The 22,160-nt window shown below is 39.3% G+C and overlaps 2 protein-coding genes across 3 annotated transcripts in view; both read right to left on the bottom strand.

The window, feature by feature from the left end:
* Positions 1-6,515, bottom strand: part of LOC309481219 (immunoglobulin lambda-1 light chain-like) — a 30,586-nt gene extending 24,071 nt beyond the window's left edge. The window contains exons 1-2 of the mRNA XM_082146059.1: positions 6,411-6,515; positions 5,993-6,322 (exon numbers count right to left, since the gene is read on the bottom strand). Coding sequence (XP_082002185.1) covers positions 5,993-6,322; positions 6,411-6,450 — 370 coding nt within the window. The 5' untranslated portion in view covers positions 6,451-6,515. The remainder of the gene's footprint in view (positions 1-5,992; positions 6,323-6,410) is intronic.
* Positions 6,516-7,587: 1,072 nt separating this feature from the next.
* On the bottom strand, positions 7,588-12,958 carry LOC309481189 (immunoglobulin lambda-1 light chain-like). Of its 2 annotated transcripts, none has more exons than XM_082146009.1 (4): positions 12,835-12,958; positions 12,419-12,751; positions 9,254-9,283; positions 7,588-8,124 (listed from the first exon to the last, which is right to left on the bottom strand). In XM_082146009.1, exons 1-4 carry the CDS (start codon positions 12,941-12,943, stop codon positions 7,799-7,801), a joined length of 798 nt encoding a protein of 265 aa, XP_082002135.1. In that variant the 5' UTR covers positions 12,944-12,958; the 3' UTR covers positions 7,588-7,798. The 2 variants fall into 2 exon arrangements, with proteins under 2 accessions (XP_082002135.1, XP_082002134.1); XM_082146008.1 differs by lacking the exons at positions 12,419-12,751; positions 12,835-12,958 and adding exons at positions 10,635-10,958; positions 11,039-11,093.
* Between the last annotated feature and the right edge of the window lie 9,202 nt (positions 12,959-22,160).

Consider the following 22,160-nt stretch of genomic DNA (forward strand, 5'->3'; position numbering starts at 1 on the left):
CACACATATACACATACACAATAAAGTGCTACTCAAAGTGCATTAAGTGCATTATCAATTTCTTAAAGTGCTATTAGATGCTACAAAGTGCTGGATCTAGTTTGGTATACATACAGTACATACACGAATAAAATGATACAATGAACCGTACCCATTTATCTAAATTACAACAATTATCATTAGTGGGCACATACTTGATTTATTTTAAGCCATTGTTTAAGTTGGTTCTTAAAACTGGGGAAAGTCGGACTTTCTCTCACAGCAACCGGTAATTTGTTCCAGATCTCTGTCCCCTTAATTGATAGTACATATTGTCCGAATACTGTCCGTCTGTGAGGCACCACACAGTCACCTCTCGTGCAGGCCCTGGTTACACTTCTGCCTCCGCCCGTTGTTTTCACTTTAATGTAATCACTTAGTGGGGGTGGGGCAAGACCATGTAAGATCTTATATATAGCACATGCATATTTGAGCTTTAAGAAATTTGCAAAGCTTAGTAGGTTATATTTTTGTAATATTAAACAGTGATGATATGAAAGTGGTTTCCGATCTAAAACCTTTAGAGCTTGTTTGAAGAGTGACTCCATTTTTTTGAGCGTTGTGGCGTTTGTGAGTGACCAGTTTGTAAAACCATATTCAATATGAGAAAGGATCATAGAGTGAAGAAACATTTTGGCTACTTTATGTGACAGAGATGGTCTAATATATCTAAAATTTGCAAGATTAAATTTAACAATTTTTGATACGTTTTTTATATGATTTTTAAAAGACAGTGTTGGATCTAATACAATGCCAAGGTATTTGAATTCGTATACAATCTGTAGTTCTTCTCGGTTTAAAAATATATTTGAACGAGTCATATTAATCTGCCGCTTAGAAAACATCATACAAACAGTTGTTTTAGGGTTCAGTAGTAGACATGATTTAATGAGCCATTCCTGTACACGGCTCAGTGCAGATGTAAGTGACTGAGAAGCTTCTTGAACAGTTTTTGCATGTGTAAAAATTACTGCGTCATCTGCATACATTAAAATATTGATATTTTGGCATACTATAGGCAGGTCGTTAATGTATAAAGAAAAAAGAATAGGTGCAAGTATGGAACCTTGAGGAACACCTACTGGACATTCTAAATAGGGAGATTTAATGTTGTCAATTGAGACACAGTGTATTCTATTGGCTAAATACGAGTTCATCCAGCTGATAGCTTGTTCGGAAAAATTGAAATGTGTTAATCTAGACAGGAGCATCTGATGATTGACAGAATCAAATGCCCTTTTCAGATCTAGAAAAACAGCACCGACAACAGGATGAGTGTCTAAAGAATGTTTGACCTTTTCCATAAATACATTTACAGCTGTTTCAGTTGAATGATGAGCACGAAAACCAAATTGCATTGGATGTAAAGGGGAGCCGCATATATTTAGATGGTTTATTAATTGTTTTGCTATCCATTTTTCAATAACTTTTGATATAACTGGCAAGATGCTGATTGGTCTATAATTATTTATGTCTAATCTACTCCCTGATTTAAAAATTGGTGTGATTGTGGCCATCTTCCAGTCTGGTGGAACAACAGATTGTTTGATTGATAAATTAATCATATGTGTAATGGGGCAAACTAAAGACTCTTTATGCAATTTGAAGAAATGTGTGTCCAATCCAAACTGATCCTTAGCTTTAGAATTATTTAACTCATCAATGATGGAAACCACATCTGGTTCCGTAATGTCTTTTATCATAAATATAGACTGTGTGCAGTTTACAGGAGAAAAAAACACATTCAGGTGAGATGAATAATTGAGATATTTCTTGGACAGAATTAAAAAAAAATGAATTTAACTCAGACGCTAGAGTGAATGGATCTTTCACCACTACATTATTAATTTTAAGTTCAGTTAATTTATCTTGTTTATTCTGTTTGCTAGTTAATTTATTAATGCTTTGCCATATTTTTTTCCCATTCCCTTTTGCACTATCAATAATATTCATTAAAAAATTAGATTTGGCCTTCCGCATTATTTGTATAACTTTATTTCTTGCTGAGGTGAATTGTTGTCTGTCTGAGGTGAGGCCAGTTTTAATCGCCTTTTTTAGTAATTGATCTCTTCTTTTCATTTGCAACCTACAATCATTATGAAGCCATGGTATGGCATTGTCAATTGTTCTTCTATGCCTCACCTTTTTAATAAATGATGCCATAACCATTTTAACCTTGCTGTGGAAAATCACACTATTGTCTATAACATCTTCGCTTGCGATTAGATAAGCCCAATCCTGCTCATTCAGGGCTATTTCCACATTTTGATGTTGACTTTTAGGGATTATATTATGATACAGAGAATTATTTGAAACAATAGAGTTGCAAGATCGTGTTTTCGTTAATTTTCGAGAAAAAAAGATTCCATTATGATCAGACAAACCAGTTAAAAGGTTGTAGGTTTTAATAATTCTTTCAGGTTTGTTTGTAAAAATTAGGTCTATTGTTGTTCTGGAGCGATTAGTTATTCGAGTTGGTGTTTTGATTAATTGTTCCAAATTAAAATAGTCAGTTATGTGTTTAAGGTTTTTCCTTTCTTTCTTATTATCCCAGTTAATATTAAAATCACCTATCAAAATTAACTCTTTTTTCAGATTAGTAAGATTGATAAGGGTTTTAAGATCACTATAAAAGTCTATTTTAGCTGATGGTTTACGATACATGCATATGACTACAAAAGTCATTTCTTTAGAAAGTATAATCTCTACTCCCACACACTCAAGGTTAATGTCATCAGACCATATAATCTCATTGCATTTAAGAGTGTCTTTAACATACAATATAACCCCCCCTCCCTTCCCCTGACCCCTATCCTTTCTAAAAACACTGTAACCGGGTATTGTTATTACTGCCTCAGGTGATGAAGAAGTTAACCACGTTTCTGTTAATCCTAAAAAGGAAATATTTGATTGAATTAAAAGATGCTCTAGCTGTTCACGTTTGGGAATCATGCTTCTAATGTTTAGGTGTCCACCAAGTAGCCCTTTAGGTTTACAGCATGGATCCCAAATCATCTTTGCCTGATTTATAGTCTGAAAAATTCTTAATGCCCTATGTTTCTTGAAAACTGGGTTTTTGTGTTTGACTGTAGTTATCATAACTTGGTTGTATTCATTGCTGCAGTTTATACCTAATGAAGTAGATATCGTTTGGCGATTACCGCCTAAAGTCTGTGCTCCTTTGCTGGTACCTTGAGCTGGTCTCGTCATTTCTACGTTGGTGTCCGGGTGTTTCGAATCGAAGTGTATGTCCAATTGTTGGGCAACATGTTGACGGCGCAGACCCACAGGTGAAGCCGCTGCCGCGCCGCCGACCCGGCGCTTTCGGTCCACACGAGCCAGGCCCAAACCCGCCTGCGAAGCCGACCGCACGAGCGGTGCGCTGCTACTACAGCACCTCTGATCGACATGAGCAGATCCCGCAGACCAGGCGCACTGCGGCGACGACCAAGCGCGCCGCGCCAGCAACCAGGTAAGCTGCGCCGATGGTAACCATATTAGCTGCGGTGGAAGGCGGATTAGCTGTAGTGGTGGCCAGGTGAGCTGCGTCGGAGGTGGCCAGGTGAGCTGCGTCGGTGGTAGCCAGATGAGCTGCGGTAGTAGCCAGATGAGTTGCGGCGATGGTATCCAGGTTAGTGGCGATGGTATCCAGGTTAGCTGCGATGGTAGCCAAAGGAGCTGCAGCGGTAGTCTACAAGACAACGGCGATGGTAGGCCAGAGAGCTGCGGCGATGGTAGGCCGTGGAGCTGCGGCGATGGTAGGCCGGAGAGCTGCGGCGATGGTAGGCCGGAGAGCTGCGGCGATGGTAGGCCGGAGAGCTGCGGCGATGGTAGGCCGGGGAGCTGCGGCGATGGTAGGCCGGTGAGCTGCGGCGATGGTAGGCCGGAGAGCTGCGGCGATGGTAGGCCGGTGAGCTGCGGCGATGGTAGGCCGGTGAGCTGCGGCGATGGTAGGCCGGGGAGCTGCGGCGAGGGTAGGCCGGTGAGCTGCGGCGATGGTAGGCCGGGGAGCTGCGGCGATGGTAGGCCGGTGAGCTGCAGCGATGGTAGGCCGGTGAGCTGCGGCGATGGTAGGCCGGTGAGCTGCGGCGATGGTAGGCCGGAGAGCTGCGGCGATGGTAGGCCGGAGAGCTGCGACGGTAGTATCCATGTTAGCTGCGGCGGTAGTATCCATGTTAGCTGCGGCGGTAACCCGGTAAACTGCGCCGATGGTGGCCAGAATTGCTGCGGAAACTGCCTGGGTTGAGATGATTGAGTGATAACAAAGCTGTTTACATCCATAGGCGGTGGACCAGGATTTGTTTCTACATCACCAGCCAGTAGCAAAATAGCTGTGAAGTATACAAATCCCATGGAAGGGCTGAGTGTGTTGATCTGCTGGTGTTTTGTTAAAGGGGGCCTTGCACGGCCATTGTCCAGGAATCTTGAAAACAGTAAATGTTGACTATATTTGGCTGAGTGGTAGACTTGATCACTATTATCGCTTTTAATACTACAAAGACGTGACACACATAACAATAAATACACGCTTGTAACAACGGTTAAATATAGAGCAATTTGTGGAGGAGACGGAGATCTTTTTGATGGTTTTCGAGATGTTTGATACATCCACGCAGGACCTGACTGACTGCGTGAATGTATTCCGGCGGCCATATTGCCTCCAATTCTGTTTCCAATACATATATAGTTACAATATATATGTATTTTATAATTACTTATGTCATGCATTTGCTTTTTCTCTGCACTTGCTCATAATGAGCACTGACTCAAACACTGATATATAATTATTAATTAGTCAGTCGTATGGTTACATGAATGTATTTATAAAGATGCAACATGCATTGCTATATTGTTATTTTATTATAGTTACAACGACTTTTCAGTAATTCAGATTTATTTCTGTCAAATAAATGAATATATTGTCAATAGCCATGTTGTGTTCTTATATTCGCTTCTGTACTATTTTCACAAGTAAGGTACATTTTCAAAACTCTTAGTGCTAATATCACAACAAATCATCAAAAGTGCACTTTTTTTCAGACATTTCATCATGTTTTCAATTGTGTTATACAATACTCAAAATCACCAAGTCCTTTTCACAACACAAAATAACTGTTTCATCTGATTCATTCACAGTCACTGCCTTTCATAATGTCATTACTATCAAACTTTTGATTTGCATCTCTTCTTGTTCAGTTTAATACATGTCTAATATTTACGTCGAGTTTCTAATTGTCGATGGAAGAGCATTTCATAATCTTGGAGCAGAAACGGAAAAAGCTCGACCACCCATAGACTTCAGTTTGAATGTTGCTGAAGAGTACAAGAGTCGGAATAGAGAACGAGTTGAAATGTTACGAAGATATGCCGGAGCTGACCCATGAACAGCTTTATATGTTAAAATCTAGGTTTTAAAATCAATACGTGCCTGTACTGGAAGCCAATGCAGTCTATAAATAACTGGAGAAATATGACGAGCAGTTGTGTAAGTCAGTATGTGTGCGGCTGAATTTTGAATATATTGAAGTTTCTCAATAGACTCATCAGGAAGACCAGAATAAAGGGAATTGCAGTTATAAAGCCTCGGCGTAATAAAGGCATGGATAAGCCTTTCTGCATCAGGCAGTGATAGAGAGGGTCGAAGTCTGGCAAGATTTCTGAGGTGGAAAAACGCAGCTTTCAAGACCATTTTAATATGGGCATCAAATGTCAGCTGTGAATCAAAAATAACTCCAAGATTACACACTAGAGATGATGGAGACACTAAATCAGAGTTAGTAAATAGATTGAGATTATTACAGTCAATAAAGGAGAAATTGCAGAATAATCTCAACATTCGTTTGTAATTCATCATGAATCTGAGAAGTGAAGTAGTGCTCTTATCATCTGTTGTCTAAAAGCAGAAGTGAGTGTGAGCAGTGAGGAGGTTTTTGTCATGGTGTGAATCACTGTGATACGTTCTCACTAGCAGAGCCGTCCCATGTGTGACAGTAATACACTGCAGAATCACCAACATCCACATTATTGATTGACAGATGACAATCGGACTCGGTTGGATAAGAGACTGTAAATTTAGGAGAGGAGAATCCAGATCCATATGTAGGAGTAGAGCTCCAGCTATGGTGCGAGTTTAACACAAACTGAGGCGTTCCTCCTGCGACCTGTTTATACCAGCGTCCACCATCAGTAGAGCTGCCTGTGTTACACACCAATGACACAGTCTGTCCTTTATTGACTGAGATTAATGGAGGATTCTGCGTCACTACAGTCACTCCACTGACACCTGAGAATAAACACACCATTACTGAGACTCAATATCACATATTCATGATCATATTAGATGTGCATCTTAAACTGCAGTGATGTCTTACATGACAGAGTGATGATGAGGATGATGAAGACTGTCAGCATGTTGTGAGTGTGTGATGTGAGATTGAACAGAGAAGAGCGATCAGAGACGAGCTATAAGAGCCTGAAGAGGGAGGAGCCTCTCAGTGACATCATCATTCATCATCATACACATCATCACGAAACATACAATATATTTACCTAAACTTATGTATTAACATACTAGGTTGAAATACTTTTTTTTAAATTGAAGTCTTCAAACATACTGGATTGTACTTTTTTTTGGTGAGAGGAAACTTGATTTACAAAAGAGTGACATATTCATTAAAATAACGCAAGTTACAAATCCAAAAGTTTGATGTATCAGAAAAAAAGTCTCTGATGTTCTGAAATATTTAAAACCGACATAAATCAGTGTTAGAAACAGTGAGAGCCAAAAACAATGTCACAAATTTCACTAACTATTATATAACTAACTAACTATTATTTATTTTAAGTTCATTTAGTTTTTCTTCTTGCCAGTATTTTGAATTCATTTTATTGCTCCTTCATTATTGTTCATGTACAGATGAAGATCCCCTGATCATTTGCTGTTAATGCTCTTGTCTGGTTGAATGAACAGATAAAAAGAGACCGAGAAACTGCTGATTTGCATAGAGCTGATTATAACAGCAGGTGTTTCCTGTGTGTCAGAATCAACTTCCTGTCCTGAAGAAAATCTCCACAGCTCACTGCATCTGCTAGAAGACACACTTCAGCATCAACTTTACAATCCAGATTCACATGATGTCGGATCACATGAATGTCAGGCCATCAGGAGCATTTTGTTTCTCATAGTTTAGATCGTAACTTTACTGTATCAAATAATAGTCATTTTTCATTTGTCATTGAGTCACTCTTCATTATCAGTCATGTGATCGTCTCCATATTCAGACGACATTCATCTCTGCTGTGCTCTGAACAAATGATATTTACTAGCAGTAACACTAGTTTAATTTGCTCTTTCCTCTGAAGATCTGAGGTTTCATATATTTTAAAACTGAAGACATGGTTTATTTGAGTATTTACACAATGATACTACTTTTATTTCCCATTCTTCCATTGATCATAGAAGTGAAAACTGACTTAGTAAAGAAGTAGTTAATACATTTTGAATGGTTAAATGCTTAATTTCCCTACAAAAAATCAAGAAGAAAACTGTTTGTTCAACATGCGGTTTATTAAACAGGTTGTAAATCATCTTACATCATTAAAGCCAGAATATTGTCTGCAGAAAATGACACAGTTCAGGCTACTAAGTTACATTCTTGAACTATTTTTAATATATATTCATGATTTCTATTCCACTACGTCAGAAGATATTATCACTCGCTATCATAATCACTCAAACAACACATCAGATCCTCTGAGTTTAGTCGCTGCATTCAGATTTCTTGATGCTTGTGCTGGTGATTTTTGAGGCAACAGACGCTTCACATGTCAGATCTTGGTCTTTGTCCCACTCTGAGCTCTCAATGGTTAAATAACTGCTCATCTTGAATTTGTGATCAGGCTGCTGTTCAGCAGAGCCGGTGAAGACGCCTGTAGTAACAGAGTTCCCGTTCACAAGCCAGCGCACATCAGCAAAAGCCACAGACATGTGATTGATCAGACACACCAGAGTGACTTTACTGGAGCTGATCAGATCTTCTCTGGATGGACGGAGGATGTTCAGCACAGGAGGAGCAACATCAGCATCTGCATCAGCATCAACACAAAGCACCATTAACATGGACAAACATCTGCATCAGCATCAACACAAATCACCATTAACATGGACAAACATCTGCATCAGCATCAACACAAATCACCATTAACATGGACAAACATCTGCATCAGCATCAACACAAATCACCATTAACATGGACAAACATCTGCATCAGCATCAACACAAATCACCATTAACATGGACAAACATCTGCATCAACATCAACACAAATCACCATTAACATGGACAAACATCTGCATCAGCATCAACACAAATCACCATTAACATGGACAAACATCTGCATCTCAGACACACATCTGACATATTGAACTCTGACTACATTTAAACTTCGAAAACTTCACACATCACCATGTCAACAATTCATCTTTTCTCACTTCATTAAATAAATAATTAAATTATTCAAAATGTAAAACATGCCTCTCAATGTCTTTATTGACTTTCAACACAAAAGTTAAATAGTGCATGTATGTCGGTAGTTTGTTGGATTGTTATTTTCTACATCAAGATTTTAGGTTGAAATGTGAATTTGTCACACAGTGTATATTTTAGATGCTGACACTATATTTTCTACTATTTTTAATAATCTTCGTGCCTTCACTAGCTCATATTCAACTGTCCTACAGCGTGACATAAAGGTACAAACTGAGTAATACAATAGTTCATAAAAGTTACATGTATAATAATTATAAAAAACAGTTTTAGATGTAATACAGCACGTCACACCGCAGGTCAACTTATCATGTGTTGTTTCACAGATACTGTACATTATTAGTTCAATGAGGATTTTTAAAAATACATCAAATTAAACACAAAGTAGATGCTTGTTCTTAAATCACAACATGAAAAAGTCTGTTCTATAATAATAATAATAATAACAATTATTATTATTATTAATTGAATAAAAAGTACAACTAGATAAAAACAGATGAAAGTTAAAGCTGCAGTGAAAGTCTTGTCAGTAAAACTGTCTCTGACTGAATTCATATTTAACTAAATTAACTACAATAATGAGTTTATATTTCTATAATGAAGTTTAGACTATATTTAATACAGTGAAAAGATTTTAAATATTGAAAATACAGTGTAAAGATCACTTACCAGTCACAATGAGTTTTGTTCCTTGTCCGAATACCACAGTAACACATTTCATATGTTCAGTCGTACAAAAACCTCCTCAGTCTGTGAAGAGACACAAACAGAAGTGAAACACTCACTCAACCTCGGCTGACTGTGTCCTTTACACATTTATTTCATGGAGAAATGTTTCAGATTCAAACACAAACACATTTATGTTGCTGTTTTAGTCTTCATATTTGCTGTATTTGACGGCTGTGTATTAAAGTGCTTTGAAACACAATCTCATACGGCTGTTGTTATTCTGAGGTGTCAGTGACTGCAGTGAATCCTGCTGTTGTCTCAGTGTGTTCACACTTGTAGTTCGGTTCTCCTGGTTCTTTTGGTCCGGACCGAAGAAAAGAAAACAATACATAGTCCTGATTCGCTCAGCATTCACAGTTTCATTTTTTACACCGGACCTAAAGACACAAAGAAAAGAAAAAAGAAAATATTGCGATGGAACTTGTCGAACATCCAAAACAATGCTGTGTTCTGCGCTAAATTCAAAGTCAAACACAACTCTCTTCATTAAAGCTCTTCAAGTGATTTAGTGTCGTGATGTCAAGAAACAAGTTCATAAGAAGCTGTTTTTATGCAGTTTTTTTAGCATGAGGAATTTCTAGCTTTAAGACACGAGATAAAATGTTTGTGTGTCTCTTTTTCACCAATTGCTGTCATTCATTCATTCTTTGTTTTGTTATTATTGTTCATTTGTAGATGAGATTGCATGATTATTTGTAGCCAAATATGAGAGGAATCTGCTGTGAACACTGAGTGAATTCACTTTGGGAAGGAGAAGCCATTGAACAACTGAATCCATCACATACTGTAAGTCTGTTAGTGAAGGGAACATGCTATGGTCACTTCAAGAAAGTGTGTCTTTACACCTGAGGACCAGAGATGAGAAACTGCTGTAGCTTCAGAAGACCTGGAATACACAACATTTCACGAGTTTGTGTGCCCATATAATCTTAGCGTAAGTGGTAAACGGATTTGGCTTGCTGTCTGCTATAGAGGGGCTCAGAGAGGACATTCTCCTCGAGCTCCGATCGCCCCCTATTACACAGGCCAAATATGGTACAAAAGGAGGAGAAGGAGAGGAGGAGGGATGCCGAAAGAAGGCTGGTTTTATACCTTGGTATTAATTAGAAGATTAGATGGGCGTACTCCTCCCAAAATTACATTAATAACTTCACATGTTGATAAACATTGTTTTCTAAAATAATTACTTACAGGACAGAAAAGTAAAGTTTTAGTTAGTAAATTAGATTAATCATCATGAATCTGAGAAGTGAAGTAGTGCTCTTATCATCTGTTGTGAATGTGAGCAGAGGAGGTTTTTGTCATGCTGTGAATCACTGTGATACCTCCTCTTTAACAGAGTTGTCCCATGTGTGACAGTAATACACTGCAGAATCACCAACATCCACATTACTGATGATCAGACTATAATGTAATGTAGATGAATATGTTGATGTGAATTTAGGAGCAGAGAAACCAGATCCATATCCAGCTGAGTTCCAGCCATGACGAAACACTAACACAAACTGAGGAACTCCTCCTGGAGTCTGTTTGTACCATCTAGCATAATTATTTATTGTCCCCAGATTACAGTTCAGTTTAGCTGTTTCTCCTTTATTGACTGTGATTAATGGACTTTGAGTCACTACAGTCACTCCACTGACACCTGCAGAATAAACACATCCTTTATATGAGATTGTGTGTCAAAACACTTTAAATCTGACATCAGAAATGAGGAAAACTTACAGGTCAGAAGAGTAAAGAAAGCACAGAATATCGGGATCATCTTGTGATTTGGTCCGTGTGACGTGTAAAGATGAGCAGTGCTGTAGAATAATGCTGAGATGATCAGAGAGAGAAACTTTAAGACAATCAAGAGCTCTGAGAGGGAGGAGCCACTGAAAGACCCGCCCACCTTGTACAATAGACACGCCCACATCATACAATAGACACGCCCACATCTGACAAACTACTTCTCACTTCATCACTGAAGAAAATGTGTTAAAGTTTTTCTCAATCGATTTGACACAAACTCAGATCACTGCTCTCAAAACAATTGACACAGTGATCTGAACACTTTATAATTGTCCTAAACAGATTGTAAGTTTGTCATATTCTCAATTGCACATAGCATGATTTCAGCTGACCCCAAACTAGTAGGCCAATCTGATGGTTAATAATACACACATCACTGGAAATGCAGTTCTTCTAACTGTTACAGCTATCACAATTGCTTTTACGATAAAACTATTTTCAAAAGTAGCCAACATTGTTATGCAAATAAAAAAGTAAGAATAAGCTTGAGAATGGGAAAAGAAAGACGTGTGGAAGATGGTGGAGAGAGTTGAGGAATGGGAGAGGAAGAGTGAAACATGTAGAAAGAGATGAAGAGGAGAGGAGGAGAGAGTTTAAGAAAAGGAGAGGGAGAAGAGATGGGTGAAGTGGAGGACATTGGTGAAGTGGAAAGAATAAGAGGAGAAAGTGTACAAAGACAAAAGGAAGGGAAGGGACTAATGCATCCTGTGGAATAAAATCTGCCTGAGGAACATTGTGTTGGATTGCATTCGGGTGTCACTGGTTAAGGATTACTTTATGACGGCCTTCTCTGTGCATGATTGCATATGTTAAAAATATGTTTTGCATATAAACAGACTTTCACAGTTTCAGAGTTATAACAAATCATGTTTGATATTTATGATGCAGTTTCCAAGTGATTTTGCCCAGATACTGTTAATGTTTTGCTAGACACACACTTGTGCTGTTACCTTCTGTTGATAAAGAGAAATACTCATAATCCAAACATGTATGAATTGAAAATCATTCAAATGAGTTTAGGTTTGACCTCTAATTAAGTTTACACTCCATCTATTGAGTCGATATTGACTTTGCGTATGTGCTCATGTGTATGCATGTTTGTGTGGGTTACATCTGCTAGTGAAAGCTAAAGTCATCCAAATTTAATAAATTAATTAATTAAAATATTGAAGTTTTTTTGTTTTTTTGTTGTTGTTGATAAACATATTTCTTATAGCAGTAAAGTGAAGTAGTGCTCTTATCGTCTGTTGTCTAAAAGCAGAAGTGAATATGAGCAGTGAGGAGGTTTTTGTCATGGTGTGAATCACTGTGATACGAACTCACTAGCAGAGCCGTCATATGTGCCACAGTAATACACTGCAGAATCACCAACATCCACATTACTGATGATCAGACTATAGTCAATATTTGACTGAGCTCTAGATGTGAAGCGGCTGGATGTAAAACCATCTCCATATTTGTCAGGAGAGCTGTGTGAATGATAGAATCTCAACACAAACTGAGGAGCTTCATTTGGATTCTGTTTATACCAGCTGACATATTGACTCTCATCCTTTTCAATGTTACAATCCATAGTCACAGATTTGCCTTTTTGTTCCGTCAGCACAGAGGGTTTCTGTGTGACCACTTTCACAGATCTGACACCTGAAAAATTATAATCAATAAAATGAATTTCATCAACTTTGACACCCCTGAGAGAACAACATGTTTGCAGTGAAATAACTTACATGACAGAAGAGTGAGGAGAGTGAAGTAGAAAATGATCAGCATCTTCCCTGTGAAGCAGTTTGAGTTTAGTGGAGAGATGAAGAGAATAAGAGAGACTGAGAGACTCATATATGAGGAAGAGAAACTCTGAAAGAGTGACGATCACTGGAGTTCAGCCAATCATTTCATCCAGAAACTGCTTTAATATTCTCAGTTACTTCACATATAAAAAATAAATAAATAAATAACATTCTAATGTTTCCTCCATTCCTGTGAAATGAATGTTAGTTTAATAACAATCCTCTAAGAAGTGATACATGAAATCAAATGTATAGACATAAACTAATATTAAAATTGCACAAATATATAAAAACAAATAATTTTTAAAGCATCTAATTTATAATTTCACACAATACTGCTGAATATTAAAATGAAAATTGTTCATTAAATAATTTAAACTCAGTTCATGATTGCGGTTTGTCTCGTGAGGACAGTAAAACTCGTCTGTTTCTCTCCATCATGAGTGAAAACAGAGAAAACTACAAGTGTTTCATAATGAAATGCACTTGACTACAGTTTTATCTTTCTCTCTTCTGTAATTCAAATTGAAGTGAATGTTTATTTTCATTGTAAGTTATACAACGATATTTAGTCGATATTTAGTTCGAAAAAGTGCACACATACACATCCATTTGAAAAAATATAAACTAATGTAATCAAATGGTTGAGAATGTAAATGTAAACAGTGCAAAAAATATAATAAATATGTACAATAAAAAAAAAAAGTGCAATATAAATGGATATTTGCCGAATTTGATTGCACAAATCCCTCATTTCACACATAACATAAGCATTTATGTTATGTGGCATTTAGAGCTTGTGCAGCTATTGGATAAAAACTGTTTTTGAAACGATTTGTCCTTGTTCTGATGGTTCTGCACCTCTGCCTGACGGTAGCAGACTGAACAGAAAGTGCCCTGGATGAGATGTGTCTTTATGATGCTGTGAGCTCTCCTGAGGCAGTGTGAACTGTGTAGGTCCTGTAAAGTTAGGAGTGGACACCCGATCATTTTCTCTGCAGTCCTGATCACCTTCTGAAGATCTTTTTTATGTGCCACAGTGCAGCTGGTAAACCACACACAGAGGCAATAAGTGGTCACTCTAAAAACTTTTAGTGAAGTTTACAACGTAATTTCGGGAGGAGTGAACCCATCTAATCTTTCAATTAACTGCCGGAGCATATAAGCAGCCGCTCACCTTGCTCTGGCATCAGATATTTTAGCATCCCTCCACCTCCCCAACTCCACCAACATAATTCAGGCATCTTGCTACCATACTCATCATCTGAGCATTAGTAGTCTCACTGGGGGGTGTATCTAAGCTCGAGCTGAAGCTGCTTCCTCGAACCCATCCACTGCAGACAGCAAGCCAAATACGCTTAAAGGTCCCATGACATGCTACTTTTTGTAGGCTTTAATATAGACCTTAGTGGTCCCTAGTACTGTATCTGAAATCTCTTTCCAAAAATTCAGCCTCGGTGCAGAATTATAGCCACTACAAACCAGTCCCAGAATGAGCTTCCTTCAGACGGGCCGTTTCGGTGTCTGTAGCTTTAAATGATAATGAGGAGGAGAAAGGCGGCGCAAGGTGGAGGGTGGGCGTGGCCTTGACCATCTTGCGCAACGATACCATGCATGTTTGTTTATGTTGGATATATTGCAATGGCACGAAGACACGCAGTCGTTCAAGCATTTACTTTATTCGGATGGTTTACAGTTATCATCATGTAGCTAACGCGAACCTACTGTTGCCTTTTCATGAGAGATCTGTAACGTCTGTCATTTATCTTATTGCAATTACATCAAGCTCTGCGATCTTGAAATGCGGATATCGCGCGCGCCATATTACCAACAGGAAAACGGTTATCCAAATAACAAAGAAGTGTACAACACTCGCGTTACAGTGTGTGTATTCACACACATAAACTGCATAGCTCATGTGACAGCCACATTCTACGTGTAACAAGCTAGGTAACCATAAACAGTAAAGCAACACACTTATATATCATTAGTTGACTTACTTGTCCGAGCGAGGTGTGTAGCTGAGCCAAAGAGATTGATCCAGACTTTAGTTTCAGACGTTCAGCAAGCCCAGCTTTGTATTGACCCTTCAGTGTTCATTTGTACATCCAATTATTGAGCAATTATTATGCTTCGCTCGCTCAAAAGCCATTATGTCTCTCGTGGACAAACTAAAATCCTCCGTGCGCGTTCCTGTTTCCTAGCTCGTTTTCTCATGGGCGAGAAATATCCTCTGGGCGGGCAAAGCAGAGAAAGGGGAGGTAACATTTCTCCTTGTAACGTCATAAAGAGGGGATTCAAGATCAGCCTGATTGAGCCTCCATTTTCTCAAAGGCAGAGAAAGATAGGAAAAGCTCGATTTATACCGATTGAAATTTCTAGAAACTTGGGGACCATATACAGGCTAGGGGAACTCATATTAATGTTAAAAAACCTCAGAAATTGAAAATTTCATGTCATGGGACCTTTAACCTTCTTAGCTTAAATATTATATGGGCAAAGGAACTTGTGAACTATGATTTACTCAGTTTTTTTGGGTGAAACATTTTTACACTTAAAAATTTAAAGCAGATTAAAATTTAAAGCAGTTAAATCAATTACATTCACTGTATGAACTGAGTAAAAGTAAGTACAAAAAATAAGTAGATCTGACTAACTGCATTTGGTACATTTACAAATAAAATTTAATATAATTAATTGGGGAAAAACATTTAAAAAACAATATTTATGAGTAATATTAACTGTTTTTATTTGATTAATATACATTTTTATAGTATGAGTAATATTAACTTTTAATTTCCTCTAAACTTTTGTAAAATATTCCATACAACCACCACAAGTAGCCTATACATGTAATTGGCCTTTATTGTCGATGAGTGCAGCAATACAGCATCTTTTACACTGTTTTAACATATACAATATTGCCTACATTTAAACTCACGTAAAAAACACTTTAGAAGTAAAAATTAAACATTTAAACATTCAAGTAATTCAAATGTAATCAACCGGTCTTTTAACCCATTTCCACCTTATCAGCGCTGGTTCTCGTGCCGGAGATGGACTCGCGCTCTGCGGGTGAACTTCGAACTTCAAGATGCTGCGCTATTGGATAACCTGCCAATAAACAAACAGTGCACAGTTCTGAGAACATTTTATCATCCAAATTAGTTATATTCATTATCTTTAGGAATATAGTTATGCAAGGCGTTACAATCACGCGAAAAGACAAGCGTGACACTCATTTAATTTAGATGATTCACATTGCGTCTGTTCTTTTGCATTAAATGATGTTTCATTAAACAAAGTTCGGGAGGAGCACGTTCAAATAATCAATCCAATCAACTTGTCATCAACAATCATCATGTATCCTATCAGCATGAGAGGAAGCATATCTATATATATTCACTCAGTCGACTCATCTACATTCCTCGACAGTTTTTCAGCATCCCTCCACAACCCCGACTCCTCACTCTTATTCGGGCCGAATTCCGAGCCCAGAGCCCTCTCCTCGGACAGCACGCCAAATGTGCATACCATTTATTCTATCGGACTTATTTGTAAGTGTGAACTCGTGAAATAAAATGATCCAACATTAGGCAGTCCCAGGTCCAACATTAGGCAGTCCCAGGTCCAACATTAGGCAGTCCCAGGTCCAACATTAGGCAGTCCCATGTCCAACATTAGGCAGTCCCAGGTCCAACATTAGGCAGTCCCAGGTCCAACATTAGGCAGTCCCATGTCCAACATTAGACAATAGACACGCCCACATCTGACTAATTACACATGAGCTTCTCACTTCGTCACTGAGGAAAATGTTTTCAATGGTTTTGACACATTTCTGAAAACTCAGATCACTGCTCTTAAAACAATAAACACAGTGAACACATTACACATTATAATCAGCCCGTTCTCATCCCAAGGCGTCATATACTGACGCTTTTGACATTTCGTCTACATCCGACGCACGTCACCCTTAAGCGTCAATATGAGACACAGATAAATATGGTCCAGAAGGCGCCTCCTAGCGGTCTAACCCTAACCCTACCCCAGACCTAAACCTACCCATAATCTGCGTCTCATATTGACGCTAAAGGGTGCCATGTGCGTCGGATGTAGACGAAATGTCAAAAGCGTCAGTATATGACGACCTAGGATGAGAATGCGTTGTTATAATTGTCCTAAACAGATTGTAAGTTTTCATTTATTTCATACAAATAACAAATCATATGCATAATTGTCTCAAAACATTGAGTACAAACTTCTCAAATGTTTTTATTGTTCACATATCCAACCAAAAATGTTATGTATCTGAAAAAAAAATAAAAAAAATGCAGCTCTTTTTATTGAATTGACAAAAATCACAAACATTTACGTACCATTTTTCCAAACACAGCAAACAAAACTGTAATTTGTCATATTCTCAATTGCACATTGAGGCCAGCTAGTGAGAGCTGTGCAGTAAAACCTCACTCCTCTGATCTCAAGAGACTCGCTACGGTTACACATGGAATGATTTCAGTTCCCAAACTAGTATCTGCCGGGTTCATACAGTTTTTTTAAATGCTTACACACTAAAACTGGTACTTGAGGCCCACTTAGCGAAACCATTCACTCACTTAATCCTCAGACCATGTCTGCAAAACACTTATACAGAAATTAATCACTTAGAAAACTCAATGTTTTGAGATACAATACATTTTTGACCCTTGCATTTCTGTTTATTTTGTAAATATTTACTGAACTGCATACAAGTTAAGTCATCTTTATTTCTGTAGATTGTTTTAAAGGAGCTTCACAAAAGTAACAAATTCAAATTCTGCTGTAAAGCTCTAACAAGGCAATGGTGTCATTATTCAGCTCAAGTTCAGTGTTGATTCAGTTAATTTCAATAACTGTAAAGTTGATCAATTGTGCATACATGCCGTATACACTCACCTAAAGGATTTGGAACACCATACTAATACTGTGTTTGACCCCCCTTTCGCCTTCAGAACTGCCTTAATTCTACGTGGCATTGATTCAACAAGGTGCTGAAAGCATTCTTTAGAAATGTTGGCCCATATTGATAGGATAGCATCTTGCAGTTGATGGAGATTTGTGGGATGCACATCCAGGGCACGAAGCTCCCGTTCCACCACATCCCAAAGATGCTCTATTGAGTTGAGATCTGGGGACTGTGGGGGCCATTTTAGTACAGTGAACTCATTGTCATGTTCAAGAAACCAATTTGAAATGATTCAAGCTTTGTGACATGGTGCATTATCCTTCTGGAAGTAGCCATCAGAGGATGGGTACATGGTGGTCATAAAGGGATGGACATGGTCAGAAACAATGTTCAGGTAGGCCGTGGCATTTAAACAATGCCCAATTGGCACTAAGGGGCCTAAAGTGTGGCAAGAAAACATCCCCCACACCATTACACCACCACCACCAGCCTGCACAGTGGTAACAAGGCATGATGGATCCATGTTCTCATTCTGTTTACGCCAAATTCTGACTCTACCATCTGAATGTCTCAACAGAAATCGAGACTCATCAGACCAGGCAACATTTTTCCAGTCTTCAACTGTCCAATTTTGGTGAGTTTGTGCAAATTGTAGCCTCTTTTTCCTATTTGTAGTGGAGATGAGTGGTACCCGGTGGGGTCTTCTGCTGTTGTAGCCCATCCGCCTCAAGGTTGTGCGTGTTGTGGCTTCACAAATGCTTTGCTGCATACCTCGGTTGTAACGAGTGGTTATTTCAGTCAAAGTTGCTCTTCTATCAGCTTGAATCAGTCGGCCCATTCTCCTCTGACCTCTAGCATCAACAAGGCATTTTCGCCCACAGGACTGCCGCATACTGGATGTTTTTACCTTTTCACACCATTCTTTGTAAACCCTAGAAATGGTTGTGCGTGAAAATCCCAGTAACTGAGCAGATTGTGAAATACTCAGACCGGCCCGTCTAGCACCAACAACCATGCCACGCTCAAAATTGCTTAAATCACCTTTCTTTCCCATTCTGACATTCAGTTTGGAGTTCAGGAGATTGTCTTGACCAGGACCACACCCCTAAATGCATTGAAGCATCTACCATGTGATTGGTTGATTAGATAATTGCATTAATGAGAAATTGAACAGGTGTTCCTAATAATCCTTTAGGTGAGAGTATATAGTGTATTTGTGAACATATCCGCGTGACAAACTCCTGTACACTCCACTGCACACTGAAACAGCAAAAGACACAAGAGAGTAGTGGTTTACATGTTACACACCTGTGTGTAGTTTCATGTGTATGTGGCTAATCCTTTAATGGTTTGTGTATAGAGTTACCATGCAAAAACATAATTTTTAGAAGAGTTAAATAATTTTGTGTTGGCTTTTACAAGAGATGTTTGACGTTTTGCATCTTGTGTGTATGTCTTTGATTTTGTGTGTAGAGTTTTGAGAAATGGATCCATAGTTTCAGTATTTGTGTACTGTAAGAACATGACTGTGAAATTCACTTTAGAGTAAAACTCACTCATTTGGCAGTTTATTTATTAATTTTGATTATTAGACAGGACTGTGTAGTGATTGACAGGAAAGAAGGGAATGGGATCAGCAAAGGACCTCGAGGCAGGAATCAAACTCAGGTCACCGGAGGCACAATTGCACTATATGTCAGTGTGCTAAGCCAGCACCAACTTGTTCTTAATGTTTAAGTGTGTGTTATTTAGTTATACTGTTTCAGCCCAAATTAATTGATAAATAAAATAAGCATATCGCATGATTTGAATATGAATATCCATTCGTCTACAGTCAAAGTTAAACAGCTCATCATCATAACAAGCTTTTGTAACGGATGACAGAACAGGATGTAAATGCAATAACGCTCTTTATTGGAAAACACACAATGGTCAGAACTTTGAGCACAGATGGACGCCAACACAGCGGGACAGGCGGACGGACACAAACGCTGGTGGGATGGTGACGCAGGGACCTCGGTGGGCAACGGTGCTGGTGCTGTAGTCCTGTGATGATCCCTCGTGATGGTGCTCTGGTGCGGTGAATGATTCCTCGGGGTGGTGCTCGGTAATCCAGTGCAGAGTGCGGGTAATCCAACGAAGACACGACACGGGAACTCAAGAGAACACAGGGAACACAGGAACAGGTTCGGGAAACACACCGGGAAACCACAACGATCTGACAACATGAGACACCAGTTACTGAACATATAAAGGGACAAACAATTGGATCCAGCTGGCGCTACTGATCACTGATGATCAGTGACCACGCCTACAGACACACACACACAACAGCACGTCAGACGAGAGAGAGACAGTGAATTCATGAACCGTGACAGTACCCCCTCCCCTAGGAACGCCTCCTGGCGTTCCCCGACGGACTTACCTGTCGATTGTAATCATCGATAAGGGAGTGATCCAGAATGTCTCTAGCAGGAACCCAACTTCTCTCCTCCGGACCGTAACCTTCCCAGTCCACCAGGTACTGAAATCCGCGTCCCCTCCTTCTCGAGTCCAGAATACGGTTAACCGAATACGTTGGTTCCCCATCTACGAGGCGCGGCGGGGGGGGGGAACCGGGACTGGCGGATTAATGCGTGCATGAAACACAGGTTTAATTTTAGACACATGGAAGGCGGGATGAATTCTCCTGTACGCAGGAGGAAGTTTGAGTCGGACTGCCACCGGACTAATGATCTTGGTGACAGGAAACGGGCCGATGAATTTGGGAGCAAGTTTATTAGAAACGGAGCGGAGAGGAATGTTCTTGGTTGAAAGCCACACTTTTTGACCAACAACGTATATGGGAGGCTTCGACCGGTGGCGATCGGCCTTGGCCTTGGTGCGCGCCCCCACTTGGAGAAGAGTCTCACGGGCTCTAGTCCAAGTGTGGCGACACCTCTGGACGAAGGCGTGAGCGGAGGGAACCGCGACTTCGGATTCCGTACTAGCAAAAACTGGTGGCTGGTAACCTAAACTACATTCAAACGGAGTAAGGCCCGTGTATGACACTGGTAACGAATTGTGGGCGTGCTCCACCATAGAAAGTTGTTGGCTCCAGGAGGAAGGATTCCTGGAAACCAAACATCGCAACACTCTCTCCAGATCTTGGTTGGCTCTCTCCGTTTGACCATTGCTTTGGGGATGGAACCCCGAAGAGAGACTGACAGTCGCCCCCAGTAACTTACAAAATTCTTGCCAAAATTTGGACACAAATTGGGGTCCCCTGTCGGAAACCACGTCCATCGGGAGGCCATGTAAGCGAAAGACGTGATCTACGACAGTTACCGCTGTCTCCTTGGCTGAGGGTAATTTGGGCAAGGGAATAAAATGAGCCGCCTTCGAGAACCGGTCCACGACAGTCAAAACGACCGTCTTGCCCTGGGAGGGCGGTAATAAAATCTAGCGCAATGTGGGACCAGGGTCTCGAAGTGACAGACAGCGGTTGGAGTAACCCATCCGGGGGTCGATTGGAGGTCTTACCAGTGGCACACACCGAGCAAGCCAAAACAAAACTGCGGATGTCGCGAGCCATTAAACCTTCCTCATCACCCCCAATTTTGGCGAGTGATGCATACATGACATACCCAAAATAAAAAGGTTGCTGCTCACAAGTCATTCTGAATAGACACATAACCAACATATATTTAGAAAGCCAACCCTTGAGAGTTTACAGTTCAAGACTCAAAATTAACCAGACTGTTATTAATATTGAGATATATAAGCTCAAACATAAAAAAAACAAAACAAATATTAAGACAATATTTATTAAATGTATAAAAATATTATGTGAATTTAGGATAGCAACTTATAACCACAACTAAAGTGTAGCCACAATTGTGGTCATGCTTCATTTCAATTTTGAGGATGATATCTCTAAAATTATGCATTTTATGAAGCCTATTGCGTGACCATGTCAGGAGAAAGCTCCTGCAGCAGGCGCATTAGCACAACAGGTAGCCTCGAGCTACATGACACAATTTAATTTATTAATATTATACTTTTATTTAAAGCTCAATTTAAAACACCATTGAGTATTTGTATCATATTCCGGTCGCGGTTTACAATGCTTTCAAGTCATAAAAAGATTTTGAAATATGTTATATTTAGCATTTTATATGAAGCTATGCGCTATGCTTACCTATACCTATATTCTTTATGCATATAAAAATACCCCAAATCACACGAAAATCACCCACAAAACACACATACTTAATTCGTGCATTTATTAACTTCTTGTTTCAGGTGTAGAGATGTTACTTTCGCTTTGTTGTCACGGATG

The sequence above is a fragment of the Leuciscus leuciscus genome (assembly GCF_965113295.1).
Source record: "Leuciscus leuciscus genome assembly, chromosome: 1".
Taxonomy (NCBI): Eukaryota; Metazoa; Chordata; class Actinopteri; order Cypriniformes; family Leuciscidae; genus Leuciscus; species Leuciscus leuciscus.